This window comes from Octopus bimaculoides, chromosome 3, assembly GCF_046866305.1.
Source record: "Octopus bimaculoides isolate indiv1 chromosome 3, ASM4686630v1, whole genome shotgun sequence".
Taxonomy (NCBI): domain Eukaryota; kingdom Metazoa; phylum Mollusca; class Cephalopoda; order Octopoda; family Octopodidae; genus Octopus; species Octopus bimaculoides.
The window spans coordinates 137,156,950-137,180,108 of record NC_142930.1 but is presented as its reverse complement, the minus strand read 5'-3'; the positions used below and the strand labels follow the sequence as shown (position 1 = coordinate 137,180,108).

General features: G+C 37.9%; 1 protein-coding gene across 1 annotated transcript in view; it reads right to left on the bottom strand.

The window, feature by feature from the left end:
• Positions 1 to 10,819: 10,819 nt before the first annotated feature.
• Positions 10,820 to 23,159, bottom strand: part of LOC106877469 (uncharacterized) — a 59,660-nt gene continuing 47,320 nt past the window's right edge. Inside the window, exons 8-9 of the mRNA XM_014926375.3 lie at positions 16,572 to 16,648; positions 10,820 to 15,492 (exon numbers count right to left, since the gene is read on the bottom strand). Coding sequence (XP_014781861.1) covers positions 15,268 to 15,492; positions 16,572 to 16,648 — 302 coding nt within the window. The 3' untranslated portion in view covers positions 10,820 to 15,267. The remainder of the gene's footprint in view (positions 15,493 to 16,571; positions 16,649 to 23,159) is intronic.

Sequence of the window (23,159 nt, the reverse complement as noted above, 5' to 3'; positions counted from 1 at the left end):
TATATATATATATAGATATAGATCTATATGCATACATGTATATGTATACATATGTGTATATGTATATATATATATAGAGAGAGATGTACACATATATACATATATACATATATACAGATATCTATACATATATACACCCATCACACACACATACACATGCACACAAACACACACATTAGTCATTTGTTTTCTTATCCAAAACTACGTCAAAAGTACTGAATGGATCTTTATGAAATTTGGAAATTATATTCTTTGCATAACGGCCATAACTCCCATGAAAATTCATATATTTTTGATGTTGATGAAATTTTAACCCCAACATAACAGATGAGCATTATTTGTAATTCAACGGTACAACAGTGTAAGACTACCCTTTAAGATATACTTACATTGTGATTTCTGCAATGTCGTGCATAAATTGTCAAGTAAATGAGACGCATCTTTGCCTCCACTGATTCACTTGCAAAGTTTTGAGTAAAATTATTTCGTTGCAGACCTCCGGCCATTTTGTTCTGTTGTTAATTCTGTAGATGACCTCAAACACAAAGTCTTTCCCAACTTTAAACAAAACTACCAAAATCACAATTGGCTATGTGAAAGAGCAATATTAGCTTCAAAAAACGTAGCTGTTACAAAAATTAATCAACACCTGATGCATTCTCTTCCCGGCAATCTTCAAACTTACAAGTCTGTTGATACAGTTCCAGATACAAATGAACTGGTGAACTATCCTCCTGAATTTCTCAATTCGTTGGAGCTTCCAGGACTACCTCCTCACATATTGGAACGCCTGTTATGCTGCTCCGCAATCTGGAACCACCAAGACTTTGCAATGGAACACGACTCATGATAAAGAAAATGATGTCACACGTTATCGAGGCTACCATTCTTTCTGGATGTGCAAAAGGGGATGACATCTTTATTCCAAGAATTCCTCTTACTCCATCAGGAGCAGACATTCCTTTTACATTCAGAAGACTACAATTCCCCCTTCGTGTGACTTTTGCCATGGCCATAAACAAATCTCAGGGTCAAACACTGTCTGTAGCTGGTCTTCTCTTGGAAGAGCCCTGCTTCTCACATGGACAACTGTATGTTGGCTGCTCAAGAGTGGGCAGCAAAAAAAACCTATTTGTATATGCTCCACAAGGGAAAACAAGGAACATTGTTTACAACGAGGTGTTATAATCACAACAGCAAGAAAGTATGTACATGATCACCTTCTTTTACGAAACTTCATTGACTTTCATATATTTATATTGATATACATATATATACGTGTGTTTGGGTGCATGTGTGTATATACATCTCTATATATAAAGATGATGCGTAGTCTAGACGGCGTTTTTAGATTTCATTATTCTCTTTAACCCGGGCAACGCCGGGTATTTCTGCTAGTATTAAATAAAAATAGACATCAACAGACAATATTACTATTATGCACTTATAGTTAGTGATTTCACCAATAACTGTAATTGACTATGGTCAATAACTCTTGCTACTTATCAAAAGGTCAATAACTTTGATATGTGACTGACCAGAGCAATTAATTTCTAACTAGCTTATTTCAGCTAGCTTGTTGAGCAACCATGTAAAGCAGGTGAGTGGGTGGAAGTATTTTAGTATCATCATCATCATCATCATCATCATCATCATCATCATCACCATTCAGTGTCCATGGAATCCTCTCTCAGCACATATTTCTCTTGCATCATGAAAATGCAATTTTTTAAGTGGGACATTAAAAGCATCACCCTCACCCTTTACAAAAAGGGTCTGCAAAGGCCATGAACACTGCCCTTGCTTCCAGATCTAATTAATAAAAAAAAACAAAAAAAAAACAACTTAACTCATCACCCAGTTGAACACTGCCACCACCTAAGTCCCTAAGTGCTTGTGGTGGTGCTCAAAAGTTGCAAGTACTTGGGCTAAGTCTCCAGACTGAGGACAACTTCTCTTCATCTGATCAGTCTCAGAGATTTCAAAAAGGTCGTAAGGTTCATGTCCTTCCATCCTTGATAAAGTCATTAAAATAAAGGACAATCTTGAAAACAACAGAGCTTTCCTTGACACTTCCAGTGGCATATGACATATAAAGTATGAGAGAGAAATAGAAGTTGTAGCTCTTTTCCTCAGAGCATTAGTGCTGTAGGGACATGAGTTGATATAACTAACAACTGAAGCAAAGTCTCTCTCATCCATCTCAGACATGAAATGTTCTGTATTTACTCTCTCTCTCTCTCTCTCTCTCTCTCTCTCTCTCTCTCTCTCTCTCTCTCTCTCTCTCTTCCTTCCTCTTTCTTTCTCTCACTTTCTTTTTATCTTTCCTTCTCTCTTTCTCTCTACTGCTGCTGCTGCTGCTGGCGGTGGTGGCAGTGGCAGTGGCAGTGGCAGTGGCAATGGTGGTGGTAAAGTGGTTGACAATCAGAAGTGCAAATACAGATTTGCCCACTTCAAAAAAAACTCTGAAATACAAAACAATGAAGAGTTGTGTATATCAGATGACAAAATGACTATATCAAGTGACAAGGTTCTGTGCTGGAGCAGGCCTATTCAAGCCATGCAGGTGTGGAAAAATAGACATAAATCGGTGGTAATAGTAGTGGTGGTGGTAGGCTGGTGCTGGTGATGATTTTGGTGGTAGGGGTGATATATTTTAATGTGGGAACATTTTTGTGTATACGAGGGAGTAGCCAAAAGAAACCAGAATTTTGCAATATTATTTTATTCACTTAGTTTTTCATGTTTACACATTTATTGCCTTCAAAGTATTCTCCATTTGAAGCAATGCAACAGTCCAGGTACGTTTTCCACTATTCGAAGCAGTCCTGAAACTCTTGTGAAGTGATGCCTTTTAACACCTCTGTCAATTTTTTCTTCACTTCTTCCACATCTGCAAAACGTTTTCGTTTAAGGATTTTTTTCATTCAGGGGGAACAAATAGGGAGGGTGGGTAAGTGGGGTTATGCCATTTTTGGTCAAAAACTGTTTCACACTCGAGGTGGTGTGCGCAGGAGCATTGTTGTGATGAAACCACCTCACTCCACTTTGCCACAGGTCAGGGTGTTTTCGTCTCACCGCATCTCGCAAATGCTTCAGAACTTCCAAGTAAAATGTCTGGTTAACAGTTTGACCAGGAGGAACAAATTCTGTGTGGACAATTCCTTTCGCATTGATGAAACAAATCAGCATCATCTTGACATTTGACTTCACATGACTTGCTGTTTTGGGGCATGGTGACATTGAATACTTCCATTGACTTGATTGCTGCTTTGTTTCCGGGTCGTAGCCATAGCCCCAGCTTTCATCAGCAGTGATGACCTTCGAAAAAAGGTCTGGATCAGCTTCCAAATGTTCTTTCAGTTCACAACATGCATTCAATCATGACTGCCTTTCGATCTTCCATGAGCAAGTGAAGCACAAATTTTGTTGCAAACTTTTCCATTCACAATTCTTCTCTCAAAATTTGTTGGCAGGAGCTCCAGGGCACACCAGTCATATCAACAAGTTCAACAATTGTTCAGCAATGGTCCTCCAAGAACAGTTCATGAATTTTCAAGATGTTTTCATTCATTCGAGAGGCTGACAATTGTTCTGAACAAGGTTGGTTTTCAAGCAAAAAGTGGCCATTCCTAAAGCATGAAAATCACTCGTTAATTTGTGTTTTTTCTCATGGTAGTATCCTTGTGAGCTGTTTGAAGCATAACTGTTTCAGCTGCTATTTTCCCCAGCAGAAAACGGAATTTCTTGTTTCAGACATTTCAAAAACTGACAAATGGAGAAGAAGCACTGCAAAACAATGATACACCACATGGCAGTACAACTTCACTCTGCCAAATTTATTTATTCACATCGTTTTCAGTTTAATTATGCATTATCTCATAGCTTTGAGATTTTGATGATGTAATTCTTTATTTTTAGAATGACATTGTCAGATAAGTGTAGGAGGATAGACCTGGCTGGTTTTCACATAGTAACAAATAGAATATCTGAGCTGGATATGGCTAGTTTAAACACTAAAGGGTTAAATGAATGCCAAGTGCTTCAGTTATATGCATTCATCCAACCCATGCTAACATGGGAAAATAAACAAACAGGGGAATACAAATAACATAGCTAACAAGGTAGTTGTTATATAACTGACAAACATTCCATTAGCATACATTACTTTCCTCCAACTCGTTATCATTCTCATCATTATAGAAAATTAAATGAGAATCAGAAAGGTCTGGGAACTAGTAATGGGTTGCATTGACAAAATGAGTAAATAAAAACGATAAATTTTTATCAATCCTAATCTATCTTTTCGTCATTATCATTCTCCTTCTGTTCATTTTCATATATTGAAGCAGTTTGAATAAGTCTGCCATAAAACACACTGTCACTTCCTGCTCTGTAAGGAACATTCTGATGATAAGTTCTTGAGGGACCCTCTTACATGCTCTCTCAGCCTGCTATAAATAGCAGTCAAATCAAACTCAACTAATACCTTTTTGTTTTAAAACAAGAACAGGAGGACCTATTGGATAAGGTAAAATGAAATACACTATGTCTAGGTAAAAAACAACATATATCACAGTAGGTCTGCTTAACCATAACTGACTTGGGCTAAACAACAACATTCCAATTCCATTTCTTCACACATATTCCTTTGTTATCTATCATATGGCATTTCTCCATGAGAAACATGGTCTATTTGCTCTTGTATTTCGATACCACAATTTTCAAATCATAGCAATGCTCACCCCTTAACATATGCAGTCTACAAACTTCTCTTGTTCTTGAAAACATTCCTTAATGAAGACATGACTTCCTAATCTTGCTCAGCAATGCTGAAATATAGTTGTAACATTTATCAAGGAAATAAATCTTGTGAAACAACATTATTAATAAATAATACAGTTTGAACCTTCCTATTTGCTGTATATACAAGATTTCTCAAACTGACTATCTTTGACATCAACCAAACATCCATAATATTACCGTTATTGCTTTCTGAAGGCTATACTTTCTCTTCAGCTCTGGTCAGTACCTTACAAACCACAAGAGCAATCCATATTAGAGTGCTGCTAACTGGGATTATGCTGCTTCTACATACACACATGATTATATTAAAAAAAATAGTAGCTGATAGTAAGGATTCATTCAGCAACATGTTACACCTTTTAGCTCACTGATATGATGTCTCCTCTCTCTGTTTCTGCTACTTATACTATAATAGCTTCTTCTTCAAACTGCCAGCTGTGTACCACTACCACCTAAGCCAATCTGATGTATGTGCCTTGAATCTCTTTCACCATCCCTCTTTCTATTATCCTACCACAACCCTACACTAAATCCTTGCCTCTATCCTTGCAGTTGTTCAACCAGGTACAAATAGCCACCAAATCTTTCTCAAATGGTATTCAACTATTTTAAAGTCACTCCAAAACATTTGTAAATTATCCAGCCGGGTGGCTGTTTTTTGTTGTTCCTTAATTCTAGGTCAATGCTGGTTGAACAGACCTCTGATCAAATATATTCCAGCTGTGAACATCCTATAATTCTTTCAGACATAGTGTATCTAGGACTTAATCAATGATGAAAATCATTCTTAATGGCTTGTGTATGTGTGTGTTGGGGGTGGGGTTATAAGAGACATTGAACAGAAGTTAAACTTCCCATGACTTTTATTTACAGCTAGGTGAACAATGCCAGCTAGAATTAAGCCATGGTTGGTTACACATTAGCACAGGTTATGAAATTTTAATCTCTATCTCTCTCTCTCTCTCTATCTCTCTCTCTCTCTCTCTCTATCTCTCTCTCTCTCTCTCTCTCTCTCTCTCTCTCACTCTACTATTTCAAATAATTCATAAGTAATGTACATGTTATCTTAACATTCACAACTTTATACTAAGTTAACTTACAAACTTAATTTAAATTTAAAATATAAGGTTCCTTCTATTATTTTATTTTCTGAAGGCAATGAAATGACCAGAACCCATAAAAGTACCATAATCTCCTTTTTAGGTAATAAAGCTAAGTTAAATCACCCTAATTGAGTTTTTCTGGTTGGTTGGTTGGCTGGTTGGTAGGTAGGTAGGTAGGTAGGTATGTATGTATATTATTCTTAAACAAGAGTAGTTGCTAGAATAAGAAGAGACTGAGCAAAGTTCAGAGAGCATCTACCATTGTTGGTAACTAAGGGCCTCTCCCTCAGAGTGAAAGGCAGATTGCATGATGCCTGTGTACGTACGGCTATGCTACATGGCAGTGAAATATGGGCTATGACTACAGAGGACTTGCGAAGGCTTGAAAGAAATGAAGCTAGTATGCTCTGCTGATTAGATAATGTCAGAGTGCACATAGAGCAGAGTGTAAATGGTTTAAGAAGAGAACTGAGTATGAGAGGCATCAGATGTTGTGTGCAAGAGAGAAGACTGCACTGGTTTGGTCATGTGATGAATACGGATGAGGACAGCAGCATAAAGAAGTGCTGAGCTCTAATTATGGAGGGAACCTGTGGAAGGAGTAGACCTAGGAGGAAGGCATGGGAGGAAGTGGTGTGAAAGGATCTTTGGATGCTGGGCCACACTGAGGAAATGACAAAGGGCTGAGAGTTGTGTCAATTTGCTGTACTTGAGAAGACATGTGAAGCTAAGTAAAGGTGCAGTCATCCATATATATAAGCTTGTCCTTTTCAGATGCCAATGCAACATAAAATGCACTTGTGCTGGGGATGCATAAATGCACCCAAGCTGGTAGCACATAATAAGCACCCAGCATACTCTGTAAAGTGGTTGACATTAGGAAGGGTACCCAGCAGTAGAAACAATGTCATAACAGACAATTGGAGCCTGGACAGCTTACCGAGTAGCTAGCTCCTATCAAACCATCCAAGAGCACTGTCCGAGCGTGATCGTTGCCAGAGCACACCCTCCCCCCACTACTAACTTGGTCACCTAGATAGTGGAAGCTATCAACTACGTCTAGTTTTTCTCTTTGGAATGTGGCAGAAGTTGCTTTCTGCACATTTTCAGTGTTTATTGCTCCTGAACATCTGCCACATACAAAAACTAACTTCCTAGTTAACCTTCCTTTGATATTGCTGCACCCCTTATGTATCTATAGCTTACAAAATCATTCTTAATGGCTTGTGTATGTGTGTGGGGTTATAAGAGACATTGAACAGAAGTTAAACTTCCCATGACTTTTATTTACAGCTAGGTGAACAATGCCAGCTAGAATTAAGCCATGGTTGGTTACACATTAGCACAGGTTATGAAATTTTAATCTCTCTCACTCTACTATTTCAAATAATTCATAAGTAATGTACATGTTATCTTAACATTCACAACTTTATACTAAGTTAACTTACAAACTTAATTTAAATTTAAAATATAAGGTTCCTTCTATTATTTTATTTTCTGAAGGCAATGAAATGACCAGAACCCATAGAAGTATCATAATCTCCTTTTTAGGTAATAAAGCTAAGTTAAATCACCCTAATTGAGTTTTTTTCCCCCTCTTAGATGTGATCAACTCAGGCTAATGTACAACTATTTTACTGTGCTGCTACTGTTTACAGCAAGCTGTGCATGCTCTGTAGTATACATTTTACATCATATGGAGTTTCTACCCATGCCTTTTCTACAGATCAAGCAGGGCCATCTACCTGAAGGGGTTTGTGATTTGACAGCCTTCCTACTTACTAAGACTTGGGTTTTTGCTAGGTTAACCCTGAGGCCCTTTGATTCTAGACCTTGCTTCCACACCCTAAACTTCGTCTCCAGTTCTGGCAGTGACTTGGCTATTAGAGGAAGGTCACCAGCATAGAGGAGCTCCCAGGGGCATCCTGTCTTGAATTCTGTTATTGCCTGGAAGACTGTAATGAATAAGGAGCTGAGGACTGATCCTTGGTGAACCCCTACTTCTACTTGGACTTCTTCACTATACTTGTTGCCAACCCTCACCTTACTGACAGCATCCCTGTACAGCTCTTACCAACCATTCATCTATCTCCAGTTTCCATATTGACCACCAGATAAGGGACCTTGTCAAAGGCTTTCTCCAAGTCAACAGAAGCCAAGTACAGAGGTTTATCTTTGGCTAGGTATTTCTCCTGCAGTTGCCTTACCAGAAATACAGTATGAGTGGTGCTTCTGCCTGGCACAAAACCAAACTGCATTGCGTCTAAGCTAACTCTCTCCCTAATTAGTTGGGCTATGACCATCTCTGTAACTTTCATCCCCTGATCCAATAATTTGATACCCCTGTAGTTATTTCTATCTAAAGCATCACCTTTCCCCTATGTAGCAGTTGACTATGGTGCTGCTACACCAGTCATTTGATATGACTCCTTCGTGAACTACCTGATTTACGATGTGGGTGACAAGACCATAACCCACACCGCCTGATATTTTAAGTATCTCAGCGGTGATTCCTGATGGGCCAGATGCTTTCCTTGTCTTAATTGCTTTATCTACCAGGGTACTGCCTATTCAGGTAGCAGGTCCCTCAATTGGGTCAACCTTTGGCAGACTCTCCTCTTCCCATTTATTCTCCACATTCAGCAGTCTTTCATAATAGCTTCTCCAAGCTTCTTTCTTTGCAGAATCCTTAAACTCAAGAGCACCATCATCCATGTGGATACATTTCTCTCCTATGACATCATGGTTTTCTCTCACACACCGTCTTGCAATCCAAAATACTTCAGTTCTTTGGTTCTCACATCGCTGAACATTGGCAAACTTCTCCTTTTCTGCTACTCCCTTGGCTATATATACCTGTCTCCTAGCTTTCTTTTTGGCTATCTGATACCTTTTCCTGCTACTCCCACTCTTCCAGGCCTTCCAAGCCTGTTTCTTTGCTTTAATGACCCTGTCTACAGTATTGTTCTACCACCATGTTACCTTAGGTCTGGAAGGGAGTTTGCACCAGCCATAGATTTGGTATGTGGCACTCAGCAAGCTGTCTCGCAAGAATTCCCATGAGACCAAAATCCAAGGCCCCTGCCAGGGATGTAGCCAGCCCACTTACACGTAACATTCTTTCATTGGACACTAAACTCCGCTTGCAAAGACCTGTTGAGGCAAGTGAAATCGAAATCGAACTAAATTTGTAGACTGGCACCCTTGCCAACTTCTCTTTCATTGAACACTAAACTTGGCTTGTGAAGACTTGTTGGAGCAAGCGAAAGTGAAATCGTGATGGCACCTGTACTAGTGGATCACTAAGAGCACCGTCCGAGCGTGATCGTTGCCAGAGCACCAGCTGTCTAGCTTCCATGCTGGTGGCACATAAATAGCACCATTTGAGCATGATCGTTACTAACATCGCCTTCCTGGCACTTGTGCCAGTGGCAGGTGAAAAGACATTCGAGCAATATCGTTGCCAGTACCGCTGGACTGGCTCCTGTGCAGGTGGCACGTAAAATACACCATTTCGAGCGTGGCCGTTGCCAGTACACCCTGACTGGCCTTCGTGCCGGGTGGCATGTAAATGCACCCACTACACTCTTGGAGTGGTTGGCATTAGGAAGGGCATCCAGCTGTAGAAACTCTGCCAAATCAGATTGAGCTGATTGTAATATGTCATTTCATGAAAGGGGTACCAAGCTACAAAGAGTTGAGAACTACTGATCTGTTACAATGTAAATGCTTTCTAAACCTCAAGGGTTTTTTTTTTGTGAGTTGTTGTTTAGCTTTGATTTTATAGCATTAATCCAATAAGATAAATCTCCCTTTGGATAGGGAGTTAGCTCACTTTATCATCACCATTTAATGTCTGCTTTCCATGCTAGCATAGGTTGGATGGTTTGACTGAGAACTGGCAAGCCAGGAGGCCACACCAGGCTCCAATCTGATTTGGCAAGGTTTCTACAGCTGGATGCCCTTCCTAACACCAACTACTCTGAGAGTGTAGTGGGTGTTTCTATGTGCCACTGGCACTGGCTACACTCAAATGGTGCTTTTATGTGCCACTGGCATGGGTACCAATCTGGCAGCACTGGCATCAGCCATGTTAAATGGTGCATTTTATGTGCCACGAGCATGGGTGTCAGTCAGGCGGCACTGGCATTGACTACACTCAAATGGTGCATTTTATGTGCCACCAGCATGGGTGCCAGTCAGGCAACACTGGCATCAGTCATTCTCAAATGATGCTTTTTACATGCCTTCCTTAAAATTTTTAGATGACTTGGTAGCTATTCTAATCAGAGTGCCTACAGGGGAACTGAAATCAAGATTCACAAATTAACAGTCTAAAACTATCCCTACTTAAACATATTATCTCTACAACATGTCTTATAAATGATGAAAATTAAATTATCTCCTTATCTATAATGAGAGGCTGAGACCCTACTGATGTTTGTTTTCATGTAGTTCATCAAACAAAATTCAATCTGGTAGAGATTGATGATATCCAGAAAGCCCTGTTATGAAGAGTAAGTAACATGATTCAACAAAGAATTGAACTAGTACTGCAGGTTCAGTTTCTGTCACTCAATGAAACTCACTTACGAGACAAATACTGTCCTACTTTCTTACTTCTATGTTTAATATACAACTAAAAATATAAAAATTCTCCTGATACATCCCGTTTTTCAGCAATTTTCTATGCAACCTTCAAATCTCATCTAGTTTAGTTGTTTTTGCTTGGTAATTTTGTTTTCATGAGTTATGGACTTGACACTATTATCATATTTATCCTACTTGGGAATTAATGCTGAAACCTGTTTTGTCAGTTGAGAAATCATTAAATATTCCACTGTCACAACCCAATAAGATGTGTTATTGAAGCAGCAAACACAAATAAAGAAAAAGGAAAATATAATAAATTATGTTCATATAAGCTGTTATTTATTCAAGCTATATTTATTGTGATTGAATACAATACAAAGCATAAAACCTCCAATTTTTACAAAGATTCTTGTCAATGTATTTTTTGTCACACATTCTGGAGTGATTTGGTATAGGGTTATCTAGCTGAAATATATTTGTGTAAAGATAACAAAAACAGAAATGGTCCAATAATATAAATGTAAAGGGGCTAGAAACAAATAAAAGGCAACTTTTTTTTAACTATGCTGGATACGCCTTTGTGTGTGTGTGTGTGTGAGGTTGAGGAATAATAACCTTCTTTGTACAGTAAATAAATAATGAGAAACAGTAAAGTAAATTACGAGAAAGAAAGAAGACACTGAAGTTGTAGCAAGTTGGTGACCAAAGGTTTGCTTACTGATGGAATGAATTTTTCCCCAAAGTTTTTCAATGTCATCTAGAATATTTGGAGTAATGTAATTGAATAAAGAGGTTAGTATGGGATCTATCTACAAGGACAATAGAGTATACTAGTGCATGTACAAAGGTGTAGAAAAAAGAAGGTACAAAACTAAGTCAAAGTAGTTGAACTTCAATGCTGAACTACATACAAGTGGGAAATTATAGAAAAATGGAGGTTTAGTGAAGAGGCAGAAATAAATTCAATGTGAAATACAGATAATTAAAAGTAGACATTTCTGATAAATGCATTTATATACGAAACCATATATTTACACACACACACACACATATATATAACTATAGTTGTGAAACATGTAACTCATGAAAATTTGAGTTTCAGATAAATGGATAAGTTGGTGTATTTGTATGCCAAGTTTATAATTTTAGATACAAGTGTTCAATATATACCTACAGCATGTATAAATACATACAAACATACTCACATATTATTCACACACACACATACATATGTAGGCTTGCATGGGCCCAACGGAATTTACTGAGTCAGATTTTTCTATGGTCAGACACTCTTCCAGCAGCCAACCTCAAACCTTCACCTGGTTGGTTGGTTGGTTGGTTGGTAGGTAGGTAGGTAGGTAGGTAGGTAGGTAGGTAGGTATGTAGGTATGTATGTATATTATTCTTAAACAAGAGTAGTTGCTAGAATAAGAAGAAACTGAGCAAAGTTCAGAGAGCGTCTACCATTGTTGGTAACTAAGGGCCTCTCCCTCAGAGTGAAAGGCAGATTGCATGATGCCTGTGTACGTACGGCTATGCTACATGGCAGTGAAATATGGGCTATGACTACAGAGGACTTGCGAAGGCTTGAAAGAAATGAAGCTAGTATGCTCTGCTGGATAGATAATGTCAGAGTGCACATAGAGCAGAGTGTAAATGGTTTAAGAAGAAAACTGAGTATGAGAGGCATCAGATGTTGTGTGCAAGAGAGAAGACTGTACTGGTTTGGTCATGTGATGAATACGGATGAGGACAGCAGCATAAAGAAGTGCTGAGCTCTAATTATGGAGGGAACCTGTGGAAGGAGTAGACCTAGGAGGAAGGCATGGGAGGAAGTGGTGTGAAAGGATCTTTGGATGCTGGGCCACACTGAGGAAATGACAAAGGGCTGAGAGTTGTGTCAATTTGCTGTACTTGAGAAGACATGTGAAGCTAAGTAAAGGTGCAGTCATCCATATATATAAGCTTGTCCTTTTCAGATGCCAATGCAACATAAAATGCACTTGTGCTGGGGATGCATAAATGCACCCAAGCTGGTAGCACATAATAAGCACCCAGCATACTCTGTAAAGTGGTTGACATTAGGAAGGGCACCCAGCAGTAGAAACAATGTCATAACAGACAATTGGAGCCTGGACAGCTTACCGAGTAGCTAGCTCCTATCAAACCATCCAAGAGCACTGTCCGAGCGTGATCGTTGCCAGAGCACACCCTCCCCCCACTACTAACTTGGTCACCTAGATAGTGGAAGCTATCAACTACGTCTAGTTTTTCTCTTTGGAATGTGGCAGAAGTTGCTTTCTGCACATTTTCAGTGTTTATTGCTCCTGAACATCTGCCACATACAAAAACTAACTTCCTAGTTAACCTTCCTTTGATATTGCTGCACCCCTTATGTGTCTATAGCTTACACTGGGTACATCTTATAGAGTATCTACCTATGCCTTTTCTACAGATCGAGCAGGGCCATCTACCTAAAAGGGTTTGTGTTTTGTCTACCTTCCTACTTATTAGGACTCTGGTTTTAGCTAGGTTGACTCTAAGGCCCTTCGATTCTAGTCCTTGCTTCCACACCTGAAACTTCTCCTCTAGTTCTGATAGTGACTCAGCAATTAGCGCAAGTCATCAGCAAGGAGGAGCTCCCAGGGGCACCCTGTCTTGAATTCCTGTGTTATTGCCTGGAGGACTATGATAAATAGGAGGGGGCTGAGGACTGAACCTTGGTGGACCCCTACCTCTACCCGAAATTCTTCACTGTACTCATTGCCAACCCTCACCTTACTAACAGTGTCTCTGTACATATACTAGCAGTATAACCCAGCGCTGCTCGGGATTAAGCTAGGATTATTAAATGATTAAGTCCTTTATTTCAAACCAAAATAAGTAACATCGACATCAGATTTGAGCGAAATCCGTTGAAATTGGTTTGGCTGAAAATGGTTTGCTGGCAATTTGATTGGGAAATCCCATAAGGAATCACTTTATTGGTTATTTTCACTTATTGACTCTTTTTTTAAATGTTGCATTAGAGATCTGCATAGGAGAAGGTTGATCTGAAGGTTTGCATTGGGGATCTGGATTGGAGTAACTTAGGAAAGCTTACCAACAATCTTAACCAAAAAATAAGGAGCCTGTCCCTTCTAGGTTAACTCTAACCCTAAAACCGTAACCCTAACCCTAATCCTAACCGTAACACCCTAGTGGAAATCGTGCGGGTGTTAATCTGAAAAATTACCAAACCCTTTTTGTGGTCCGAAAAACGGGTTGGGGGGGGGGGGGGGGGTGACTGACAAATTGTTACATACGTTTTTGTTTCATAGTTGTGAAATATAAACAAAACTCTTTTGCTCCCAAAGTAGTATATGTGCGTATGTGTGAGAGTGAGAGGGGGGGGGGGAGAAAGATGAACGGTTTAAAATAAATAAATGATTTAAAATAAATATATTTTAATTGTTATGTGAGAAAGTATATATAATCTTATTATAGAATATAGTGTCTTTCAAAAACATCTTATATTTGAAACTATATCTCATGTTTAAGAAAAAAAATGCATTTTACTCTGTCTTCCTTAGCTACATTTTCTTTCGTAATACGCTGTCTCCCTCTTCCACTTGTTCATTCCTTTTTTTTTTTTTTTGTTAGACGCTGTCTTGGTGAGAGAAATTTTTTTTTCCTTAGCCGCTTTGTCTCCCTCTTCCACTTTTTCATTTTTTTTTTTTAGACGCTTGGCACAGATTTGATTTCGCCATGTCAACAAACTTCAAAATTGGTAAAAGTTTATCGATTTTTACAGCTATACACGGGTGCCTCTGTGAGAAAAAGTTGACAAAAACACAGATAGGGTCATGAACAATGTCCTCTTAAAATTGGAGCGACATGCGTGCTAATTTGTGGACGTGCATAACCCACATTCACGTACACACACACACACAAACATCTTCTGTTTTATAGATATTGATATATATATATATGTAGTTAAGTTTATGTCATAAAGTGACCAATGATTTTGCATCCACAAAGGCTTTAGCCCCGTGGACGTCTTGACAGGCTCTAAAGCCAAAGACAAATGTAACTGTGTTTACTAGCAATGATGGAAGTTTAACATAATTAACATTAGGATTGAAACTGAATGGTTTAATTGTAGGGCATCAAGTACATCCAACTGTACTTATATATCTATATAAATTTTAAATAATGTCTGTTATGAAATACTGATATCTTATTTGGACACAAAGTCACTAAGTTATAGGGAAGTGGAGTAACATTTGATGATATTCAAGTCTTTCTCAACATAACATGAAGTAGATTTGCTTCAGCTGCTAATAAAAACTGGTTGGCAGACACGATTCTATGTGATGGGTGGGCGATTACTCTTATTCTACCTCATATAATCATTTGTTTTTTTACTTCTGGCGGGGAGGTTCATATTGTATTTTTTCACTTTATTATGGGTTAAATAGAATTGTTTTCTTGATTCATTTTATCTCATTCTACCAGTGATCAATTGTTATATCAATCTCACCTTTCTTTAAGTCAATAATTACAAAAAAAAAAAAAATAAATAAATAAATAAATAGCTTCTACTTCTAACAAAATAATGGCATCAATATATAGTATAATGTTTTTGCTCATAATGACAAAGTTATAAGATGATTAGGTACATTTTCTTCATTTCCATATTTTGTGTGAGGTTAAGAATGTCTGATAAATTAAAGATGAGCAAATAAATTTATACACAAAACAGCTACTGATAAGTGAGAGGAGATCACGGTAACAGATCATATCCCAGAAGGCAGTCAGCAATGGCATCACAAAGGGAAAGTAGCTTGAAAGGTTTATGTTGAGCAAGTTGAAGGGCATGTGGTATTGAGTCTGTGATCCAGAAGTTATCAAAGATATCACTGTCAACAAAATTCTTCCAAGAATTTTTAGGAAAAACAGCATGAGTTACATAAGCACTGATAGAAACAGCACCATGTTCAAGCAAAATCTGAAAATATATAACAAAAGAAATTGAATAAAACAAAACCAGTAATCTTTTATACTTTATAGAATAAGAGCAACAATTTTTACTTTCATTGCAGTGGTCCTTCAGTTTTTCTGAGCCCTGTAAAAGAACTTGGAAGGTTGGGCCTCCAACCAGGCCTTATCGCGATACCCTTAAAGCCAGGAACTTTTCAACACCCTCTCGTTGTGTGAAGGTAGGAGTCCATTAATGCATTGTCCTCAGTCCATTCCTATTTATCGTAGTCATACAGGCCATTACTGGGAAACTTAAGACTGACTGTCCATGGGAACTCCTATATGCTGACAGTCAAATCCTCATAGCTGAATCTATAGTGAAATCAGAGAGGAAATTCTAGGCATAGAAACTAAATATAGAATTGAGAGGTCTTAAGGTGAACCTAGAAAAGACAAAAATTTTAGTAAGAAGGAAAATGGCATTTTGTGATATGTAGAAAGGGAGTAGGTATAAACTCCTGGACAAAGGTAGAAGTAGGTGCTGAAATAAAGGCGAGAGTAAGTGAAGGGTGGCATTAGAGGTAGTTCAGAGGGGGTGGGGAGAGAGAGAGAGAGAGAGCTGGACATCAACATAACTTCCATCTCCAAAATTCCATTCATAAGATATTGATCAACCTTAGATTATGGTGCTTGTGCAATGGTATCAAACCCAGCTCATCACACAACCATGATGCCCTCTGTACAAGGCTGTCATTATTTAACCCCAGGTCAGTTCTGTGTGAGTAAATCTATGACCAAACCTATGTTCCAGCCTTTATCCTTCCATTTTTCTCGTTTTTTCAGACAGTATACATCATTCAAATATCTTTTTTAAGATAGTACAATGATGTTTGCAGACTGAGAGATCATATAGAGGCTCTCTTGTTGGCCCATTAAAAGGTTCATAGTTAGCGATAGATCCATATTCAAAAACTATTAACTACACCATTCAGGCCATACAAATTTGCTCAAAACTTTTGACGTAATACCTATCCAAACTTTGTCAAAACAATTTAGCCCCTGAGACAGATATATTTACAGACATTAGGTTAAAATAATACAACTTACCTTGCCACATTCTTTCAAAGTTCCTCCAGTTAGAACCAAATCGTCAATTATGATGACAGATTTTCCCTCTGGGTTCCCTGTAAGGGAATATAAAATATGAAGCAATAATGTGACAGAAAATTTTTTTATATATGTAGCTGTGTGCATTTGTTAACATGTGTATGCATGGGTGTGGACATGTGTGTGTAAAAATATATACATATATGTGTATATGTATGTATGTATATACACACACATTTATACACCATAGCTGTATATACAAACACACACACACACACATATATATATATATATATATATATATATATATATATATATATATATATATATATATATATATATATATATATATATATATATATATATATATATATATATATGTATATATATACAACCTAAACAAGATTACATGTATAAATGGCAATTTGAGAACAAAAGTGTGCATCATCTCATTTTATATGTGCATATGTGAACATGTGTGTGAATATATTACTATTTTACTGTTTAATCATTTGCATATTGTTCAATCAATTGCTTTGTACCTTTGGAAGCCCTTCCTAACTGCTAACCATGCCACTGAGCTATGAAACTGGAACAAACTCTGCTTCCTCAGCCAGTCTTACTGAGATAACTGAGCTGTGCCCCTTACCATGGATAATGCATTATGGCTGTAGGAACACGGTTTTGAACCCATGAACATGAAATAAATAATCTAGCAGTGGAGTTTTGAGTTACACTACAGGCCACATGTGACTTCTGTTGAACCTTACCTATGTTGTGCACCATAGCAGAGCATGTGACTCATAGTTTAGATGAAAGATTGTTAATGAAGGCCAACACAATGTTATTGAAATAGAAAAAAAAACATTTGGCTTTAATAAAGTATTCACCGTTATTATGATTCCTTTAGGTGGGGTGCGATTTAAGAGTTCTACTCCAGGTCTACCTCCCTCCAAAGAATTAGTGAATTTGTAAACAATATAACATTTCATTACATACCAAAATCATACCAATCATCTGTATAACATATATTGTTGTATGTTACTGAATGAGGGATATTACACTAAAGAGATTTTTTTAATGAATTGGAAATCTGTCTGAATAGAATTATTTTACTGAATCCTTAAAGCATTATAGCTTAACCCCTTTGATGTCAACTTACACACAGCCATTTTCAAACTATGATATATATTTCATGTTTTAAAGCTATCTTAATTAAAATAATCTATCAAAATTTCATATTAACTTATGTTCCAAACACTAGCTTAATAATGACAAAGTAATTTTACTAAATTCTTTGTAATTTCAAAATTAATTGAAATAAAGGCAGTGAATTTCAGCAGAAATATGGTAATCAAATGGTTAATAAACTACAAAGATTTATTTATGTTGAAATATTGAGTCAAGTTTGAATAACATTGTGAATAAATTTCCCTAACATCACAGTAGCCTCCATCATTCTCCTTCACACCAAACACTGCCATCTTGACTAGAAAAACTCTTTCACTGTCAAGTAAGATTTCTTTCAAGACGCAAGGCCAATTTTGTAAAAGAGAACTACAATCCTACTGATACAGTGTTATCAACTGACCAAGGTGAAACTCTGTTACCACAGTGGCTTTCTTCCTTACTGTCTTAATTCAGCAAGTAGCATTGTGAAACAAGCTGTCCTGCCATAAAGCAGAGTTCTCTGTCTCTTATAACATGATAACAATTTTTGTGAATATTTCTACTGTACAATTATGTTGGTAAAGCTTTAACAAATCTTAATACCTTGTATTCCATCCTTATTTTCATATCAGAGAAAAGTTCATATGGGTAGACTCAAATCCACAGTTCCAGTGAACAAAGAATAGTAGCTATCCCATTAAGTTGTAGTTTCTAAAAAAAAACTGTATCAGTAATAGAGGTCCTGAAATGACTATCTTGCTTCACAACCATGTAGTCTTGGGGTTCAGCCCCACTGTGCTGTACCTTGGGCAACTATCATCTACTATGACCTTGAGTGGATTGAAATTTGGAAGACAGAAACAGTCTAGAAGCTCATTGTGTGTGTGTGTATGCATTGTGTGTGCATGTGCATGTGTGTGAGAGTGTTTCATTCCTGTACTTAAAACAATGATGTTGTTGATATTCCTTAACATAGTGGTTTGACATATATACATTGATAAAATAAGTACCAAACTTAATAATTACTGAGGCTGGTTGATATATTCAACTAAACCCTTGAAGGTAGTATCTCACCATGGCTGCAATCCAATAGTCAGTAAAAAACTAAATAAATAAAAGGATACACACACATGCATATATATATATATATATATATATATATATATGTGTGTGTGTGTGTGTGTGTGTGTGTGTGTGTGTGTGTGTGTGTGTGTGTGTGTGTGTGTGTGTGTGTGTGTGTGTGTATATATACACACACACACATACATATACATATCACACTTAATTTAAACTAATTATGTTATTATATTTGCAACAATTATCTCATGATATTTACTGATATTTACAAATATCCTTAACATGACTGCATCTTTAGTTACACATCCATTCTCAGTCTTCACATGTGTACACACACACACATACACATACAGAGAAAATCTCTGCATTTTTTTATTTCTTATAATGAAATAACACTTTCAATGAGTTTTATATACACTTTGTTGTTTTATATACTAAGACATATTTCAAAAAACACCTCAAACAAATGCAAAGAGAACAGAGGGATGAAAAAAGGTAATAACTACAAGACACAGTGATGTCACAAACTTTGCTGCTCATATTCTTCTTCCCCCCCCCCCACTTCATGTTTAAATCTTTCGACTTTCTGCTCTTTCTCTTGCCACGTTTACTTTTACTCCTACTCAGTTTCTCACTTTTTAGGATCTTATCTTACTTCCTCTATCTCTTCATTGATCCCTCTATTTCCAGCCTTCTTTTCTTTGCCTCACTCTCCTTCTCTCTGTATCTTTCCCTTTCACCCTTATCAATGCCAACATAACTACCAACAACTCCACTGCCATATCTAACAGCTGTTTATTTCATTTTCTATTTGAGTTACTTTCCTTAGCATTACACAAAACACAAAAATAGGTATGTAGGAATGTACTGTTACAATAATATATAGAGAACAATGATACAGTGTTTTTTTTAAACGGAAATTGTTTCCAGAAGTAATAATGTTTCTGTCAGGATCCTTCTTTGAAGAGTTGAGAAAAAAAGTGGAACACTGAAAATGAAGTTGAAGAGGGTAAAAAGAAAAAGTGAGTGCCAGAATATTAAGCAAATTTATCTCAGTGAAGAAAAAAGGTGGTAGTTAGAATAAAAAGTTAAAGTTAAAAGAATGTATATTGTTTGATGTATAATGATTCACACTTATGTATGTACATATATTTACACAATCAAGAGAGGAAGGTGTAGGTGTGATGCAAATTGAAACAGATTCAGTCATTGTATTTTTTACAGTTCGCTTGAAGTCAGGGATCCAACCACAGTGACCTCTTTTGGCGAGCATTCTAGAAACTTCCAAGAATAGCAAATTTATGCAGAATATGCACAAAATATACATGAAAAGGTAAAAATAACAGCAAAATTCTGAGACACAGAATGTCTGACATGCAAACGTGATAACAACCGTCCATGAAACTGGAAATTACAGGATGCAAAAATCAAAGTGTTTGAGATGTAATGTTGGCTGCTGAGACATGAGCAGTGGAAAAAGTGTTGTTAGTCTGCAAGAACTCTAGGTTGCTTGCAGAGGCTGAAATTGCTTTCCTGCTGGAGCAATGAGAAAGCAAATAAAATCATAGAATGTGGTGCATGTGTGTATGAATGTTGAAACAAGTTAACATAATATACACAATATTCAAAAATATGTACATATAGGCACAGGAGTGGCTGTGTGGTAAGTAGCTTGCTTACGAACCACATGGTTCCGGGTTCAGTCCCACTGTGTGGCACCTTGGGCAAGTGTCTTCTACTATAGCCTTGGGCCGACCAAAGCCATGTGAGTGGATTTGGTAGACAGAAACTGAAAGAAGCATGTCGTATATATCATCATCATCATCATCATCATCGTTTAACGTCCGCTTTCCATGCTAGCATGGGTTGGACAATTTGACTGAGGACTGGTGAAACCGGATGGCAACACCAGGCTCCAATCTAAATTGGCAGAGTTTCTACAGCTGGATGCCCTTCCTAACGCCAACCACTCAGAGAGTGTAGTGGGTGCTTTTACGTGTCACCCGCACGAAAACGGCCACGCTCGAAATGGTGTCTTTTATGTGCCACCCGCACAAGAGCCAGTCCAGGGGCACTGGCAACGATCTCGCTCGAAAACCCTACAAGGCCAGTCAGGCGGTACTGGCAACGGTCACGCTCAGGATGGTACATCTTATGTGCCACCCGCACAAGAGCCAGTCCAGGGGCCCTGGCAACGATCTCACTTGGCTTGCCGGGTCTTCTCACGCACAGCACATTTCGAAAGGTCTCGGTCAGTAGAAATCGCCTCGGTGAGGCCCAATGTTCGAAGGTCTTGCCTCACCACCTCAGCCCAGGTCTTCCTGGGCCTACCTCTTCCACGGGTTCCCTCAACTGTTAGGGAGTGGCACTTTTTCATGCAGCTATCCTCATTCATTCTCACCACATGTCCAAACCAGCGCAATCGTCTCTCTTGCACACCACTACTGATGCTTCTTATGTTCAGCTTTTCTCTCAAGATACTTACACTCTGACAGGTATGCACATTTACATTACACATCCAGCGGAGCATACTGGCTTCATTCCTTGTGAGCTTACGCATGTCCTCAGCAGTCACAGCCCATGTTTCACTGCCATGTAACATGGCTGTTCGTACACATGCGTCATACAGTCTGCCTTTTACTCTGAGTGAGAGTCCCTTTGTCGCCAGCAGAGGTAAGAGCTCTCTAAACTTGGCCCAAGCTATTCTTATTCTAGCAGTTACACTTTCAGTGCACCCACCCCCACTACTAACTTGGTCACCCAGATAGCGGAAGCTATCGACTACCTCTAATATATATATATATATATATATATATATATATATATATATGTATGTGTGTGTATATGTTTGTGTGTCTGTGTTTGTCCCCCCAACATCCCTTGACAACCGATGGTGGTGTGTTTACGTCCCCGTAACTTAGCGGTTCGGCAAAAGTGACCGATAGAATAAGTACTAGGCTTACAAAGAATAAGTCCTGGGGTCGATTTGCTCGACTAAAGGCGGTGCTCCAGCATGGCCGCAGTCAAATGACTGAAACAAGTAAAAGAGTAGAGAGTATACATAGGTAAGGTCCTGCAAAAGAAAGTGACATGCAAAGAAAAGTGAAAAAAAACAGACAACAGAAATGCAATACAATGCGCAAGCAAGGAAAAGTTCCAGTCTCTAAAGTAGAGTTCAATGTAAATGGTTTTGGACAGTTTTTTGCAGCCAATGCACAGTTCTCCCACTGTGTGTGACATAGTGATCAAACTTTCTCACATAAACATGAACTGCTTACTTCCTTTTACTTAACAAATTGTACACTTTAAATAGACTTTTCTTAGGTTTGTTTTGCCTTCTTGGTTACATGCTTTTGTATTTTTCACATGCATAGTTTACATGCTTTAACCTTTTTCCTGTCTTGCATTGTTCCATGTTTGCACACATTCTTTTATATGCCTTGTTGCTACCTATGCCTTAGCTTACTTTTCTGTTTCTCACCTACAGTTCATTCTTTGTTATTGACTGTTCTGGTTCTGCCAAGGGAGTGCTGTAGGTGTGACGTAAATTGAAACAGCTTCTGTCATTGTATTATTTACGGTTCACCAGAAGTCAGGGATAAAATTACAGTGACCTCTCTTGGTGAACGTTCTAGAAACTTCCAAGAATAGCAGATTTATGTCCCTTTTAGTAATACCACTGAGTCATAGAATGTTCTGGAAGGTCTTTGTTCACCAAGGGGAACCAACAGTCTTTGAGGCTATATATTGGATGGTTGCAGTTCTTTGCCCTCTCTATTTCACTGAATTTCAACCTGAGCACATCTGTGTTAGAGAGCAGCTAATCTTGACTACACGTCGCCTAGACAAAAGAAAATGACTTTTTGGAGCAACATTACGCGTCAAGCCTTTCATGTTACACAACATGTGTACAGATTTCTCTTACACTACAAGTGAACCCAATTGTAGTATGAAATTCTTTCATACATCTTTCTATTCCATATTTCCATGCAGAATGCAACAAGACTAAATTGTATGTAACTTTTCACATTCATGTATAGCTTCATATGAAGCTTACGTACTTGCTCTTAATTATGTTAAATTATTTGTGAAGTTTAAGAATGGCTCTTTCATTATTCCAAACCTTGTAACTGTGTTAACAATTAGTAACAGTGGCAGCAAAACACTATAATTAGTGGTAAAAGAAACCCACTACTAAAAAGGAAAAGATTGTTTTAAAGTGATTGAGAACTAAGAGGTAGCTTATATTTGTATAAGGCGTAACTACTGACACTTGTGTATATATATATAAACATATAAATTACATAGGTAAAGACATCTATACACATATATTATACAACA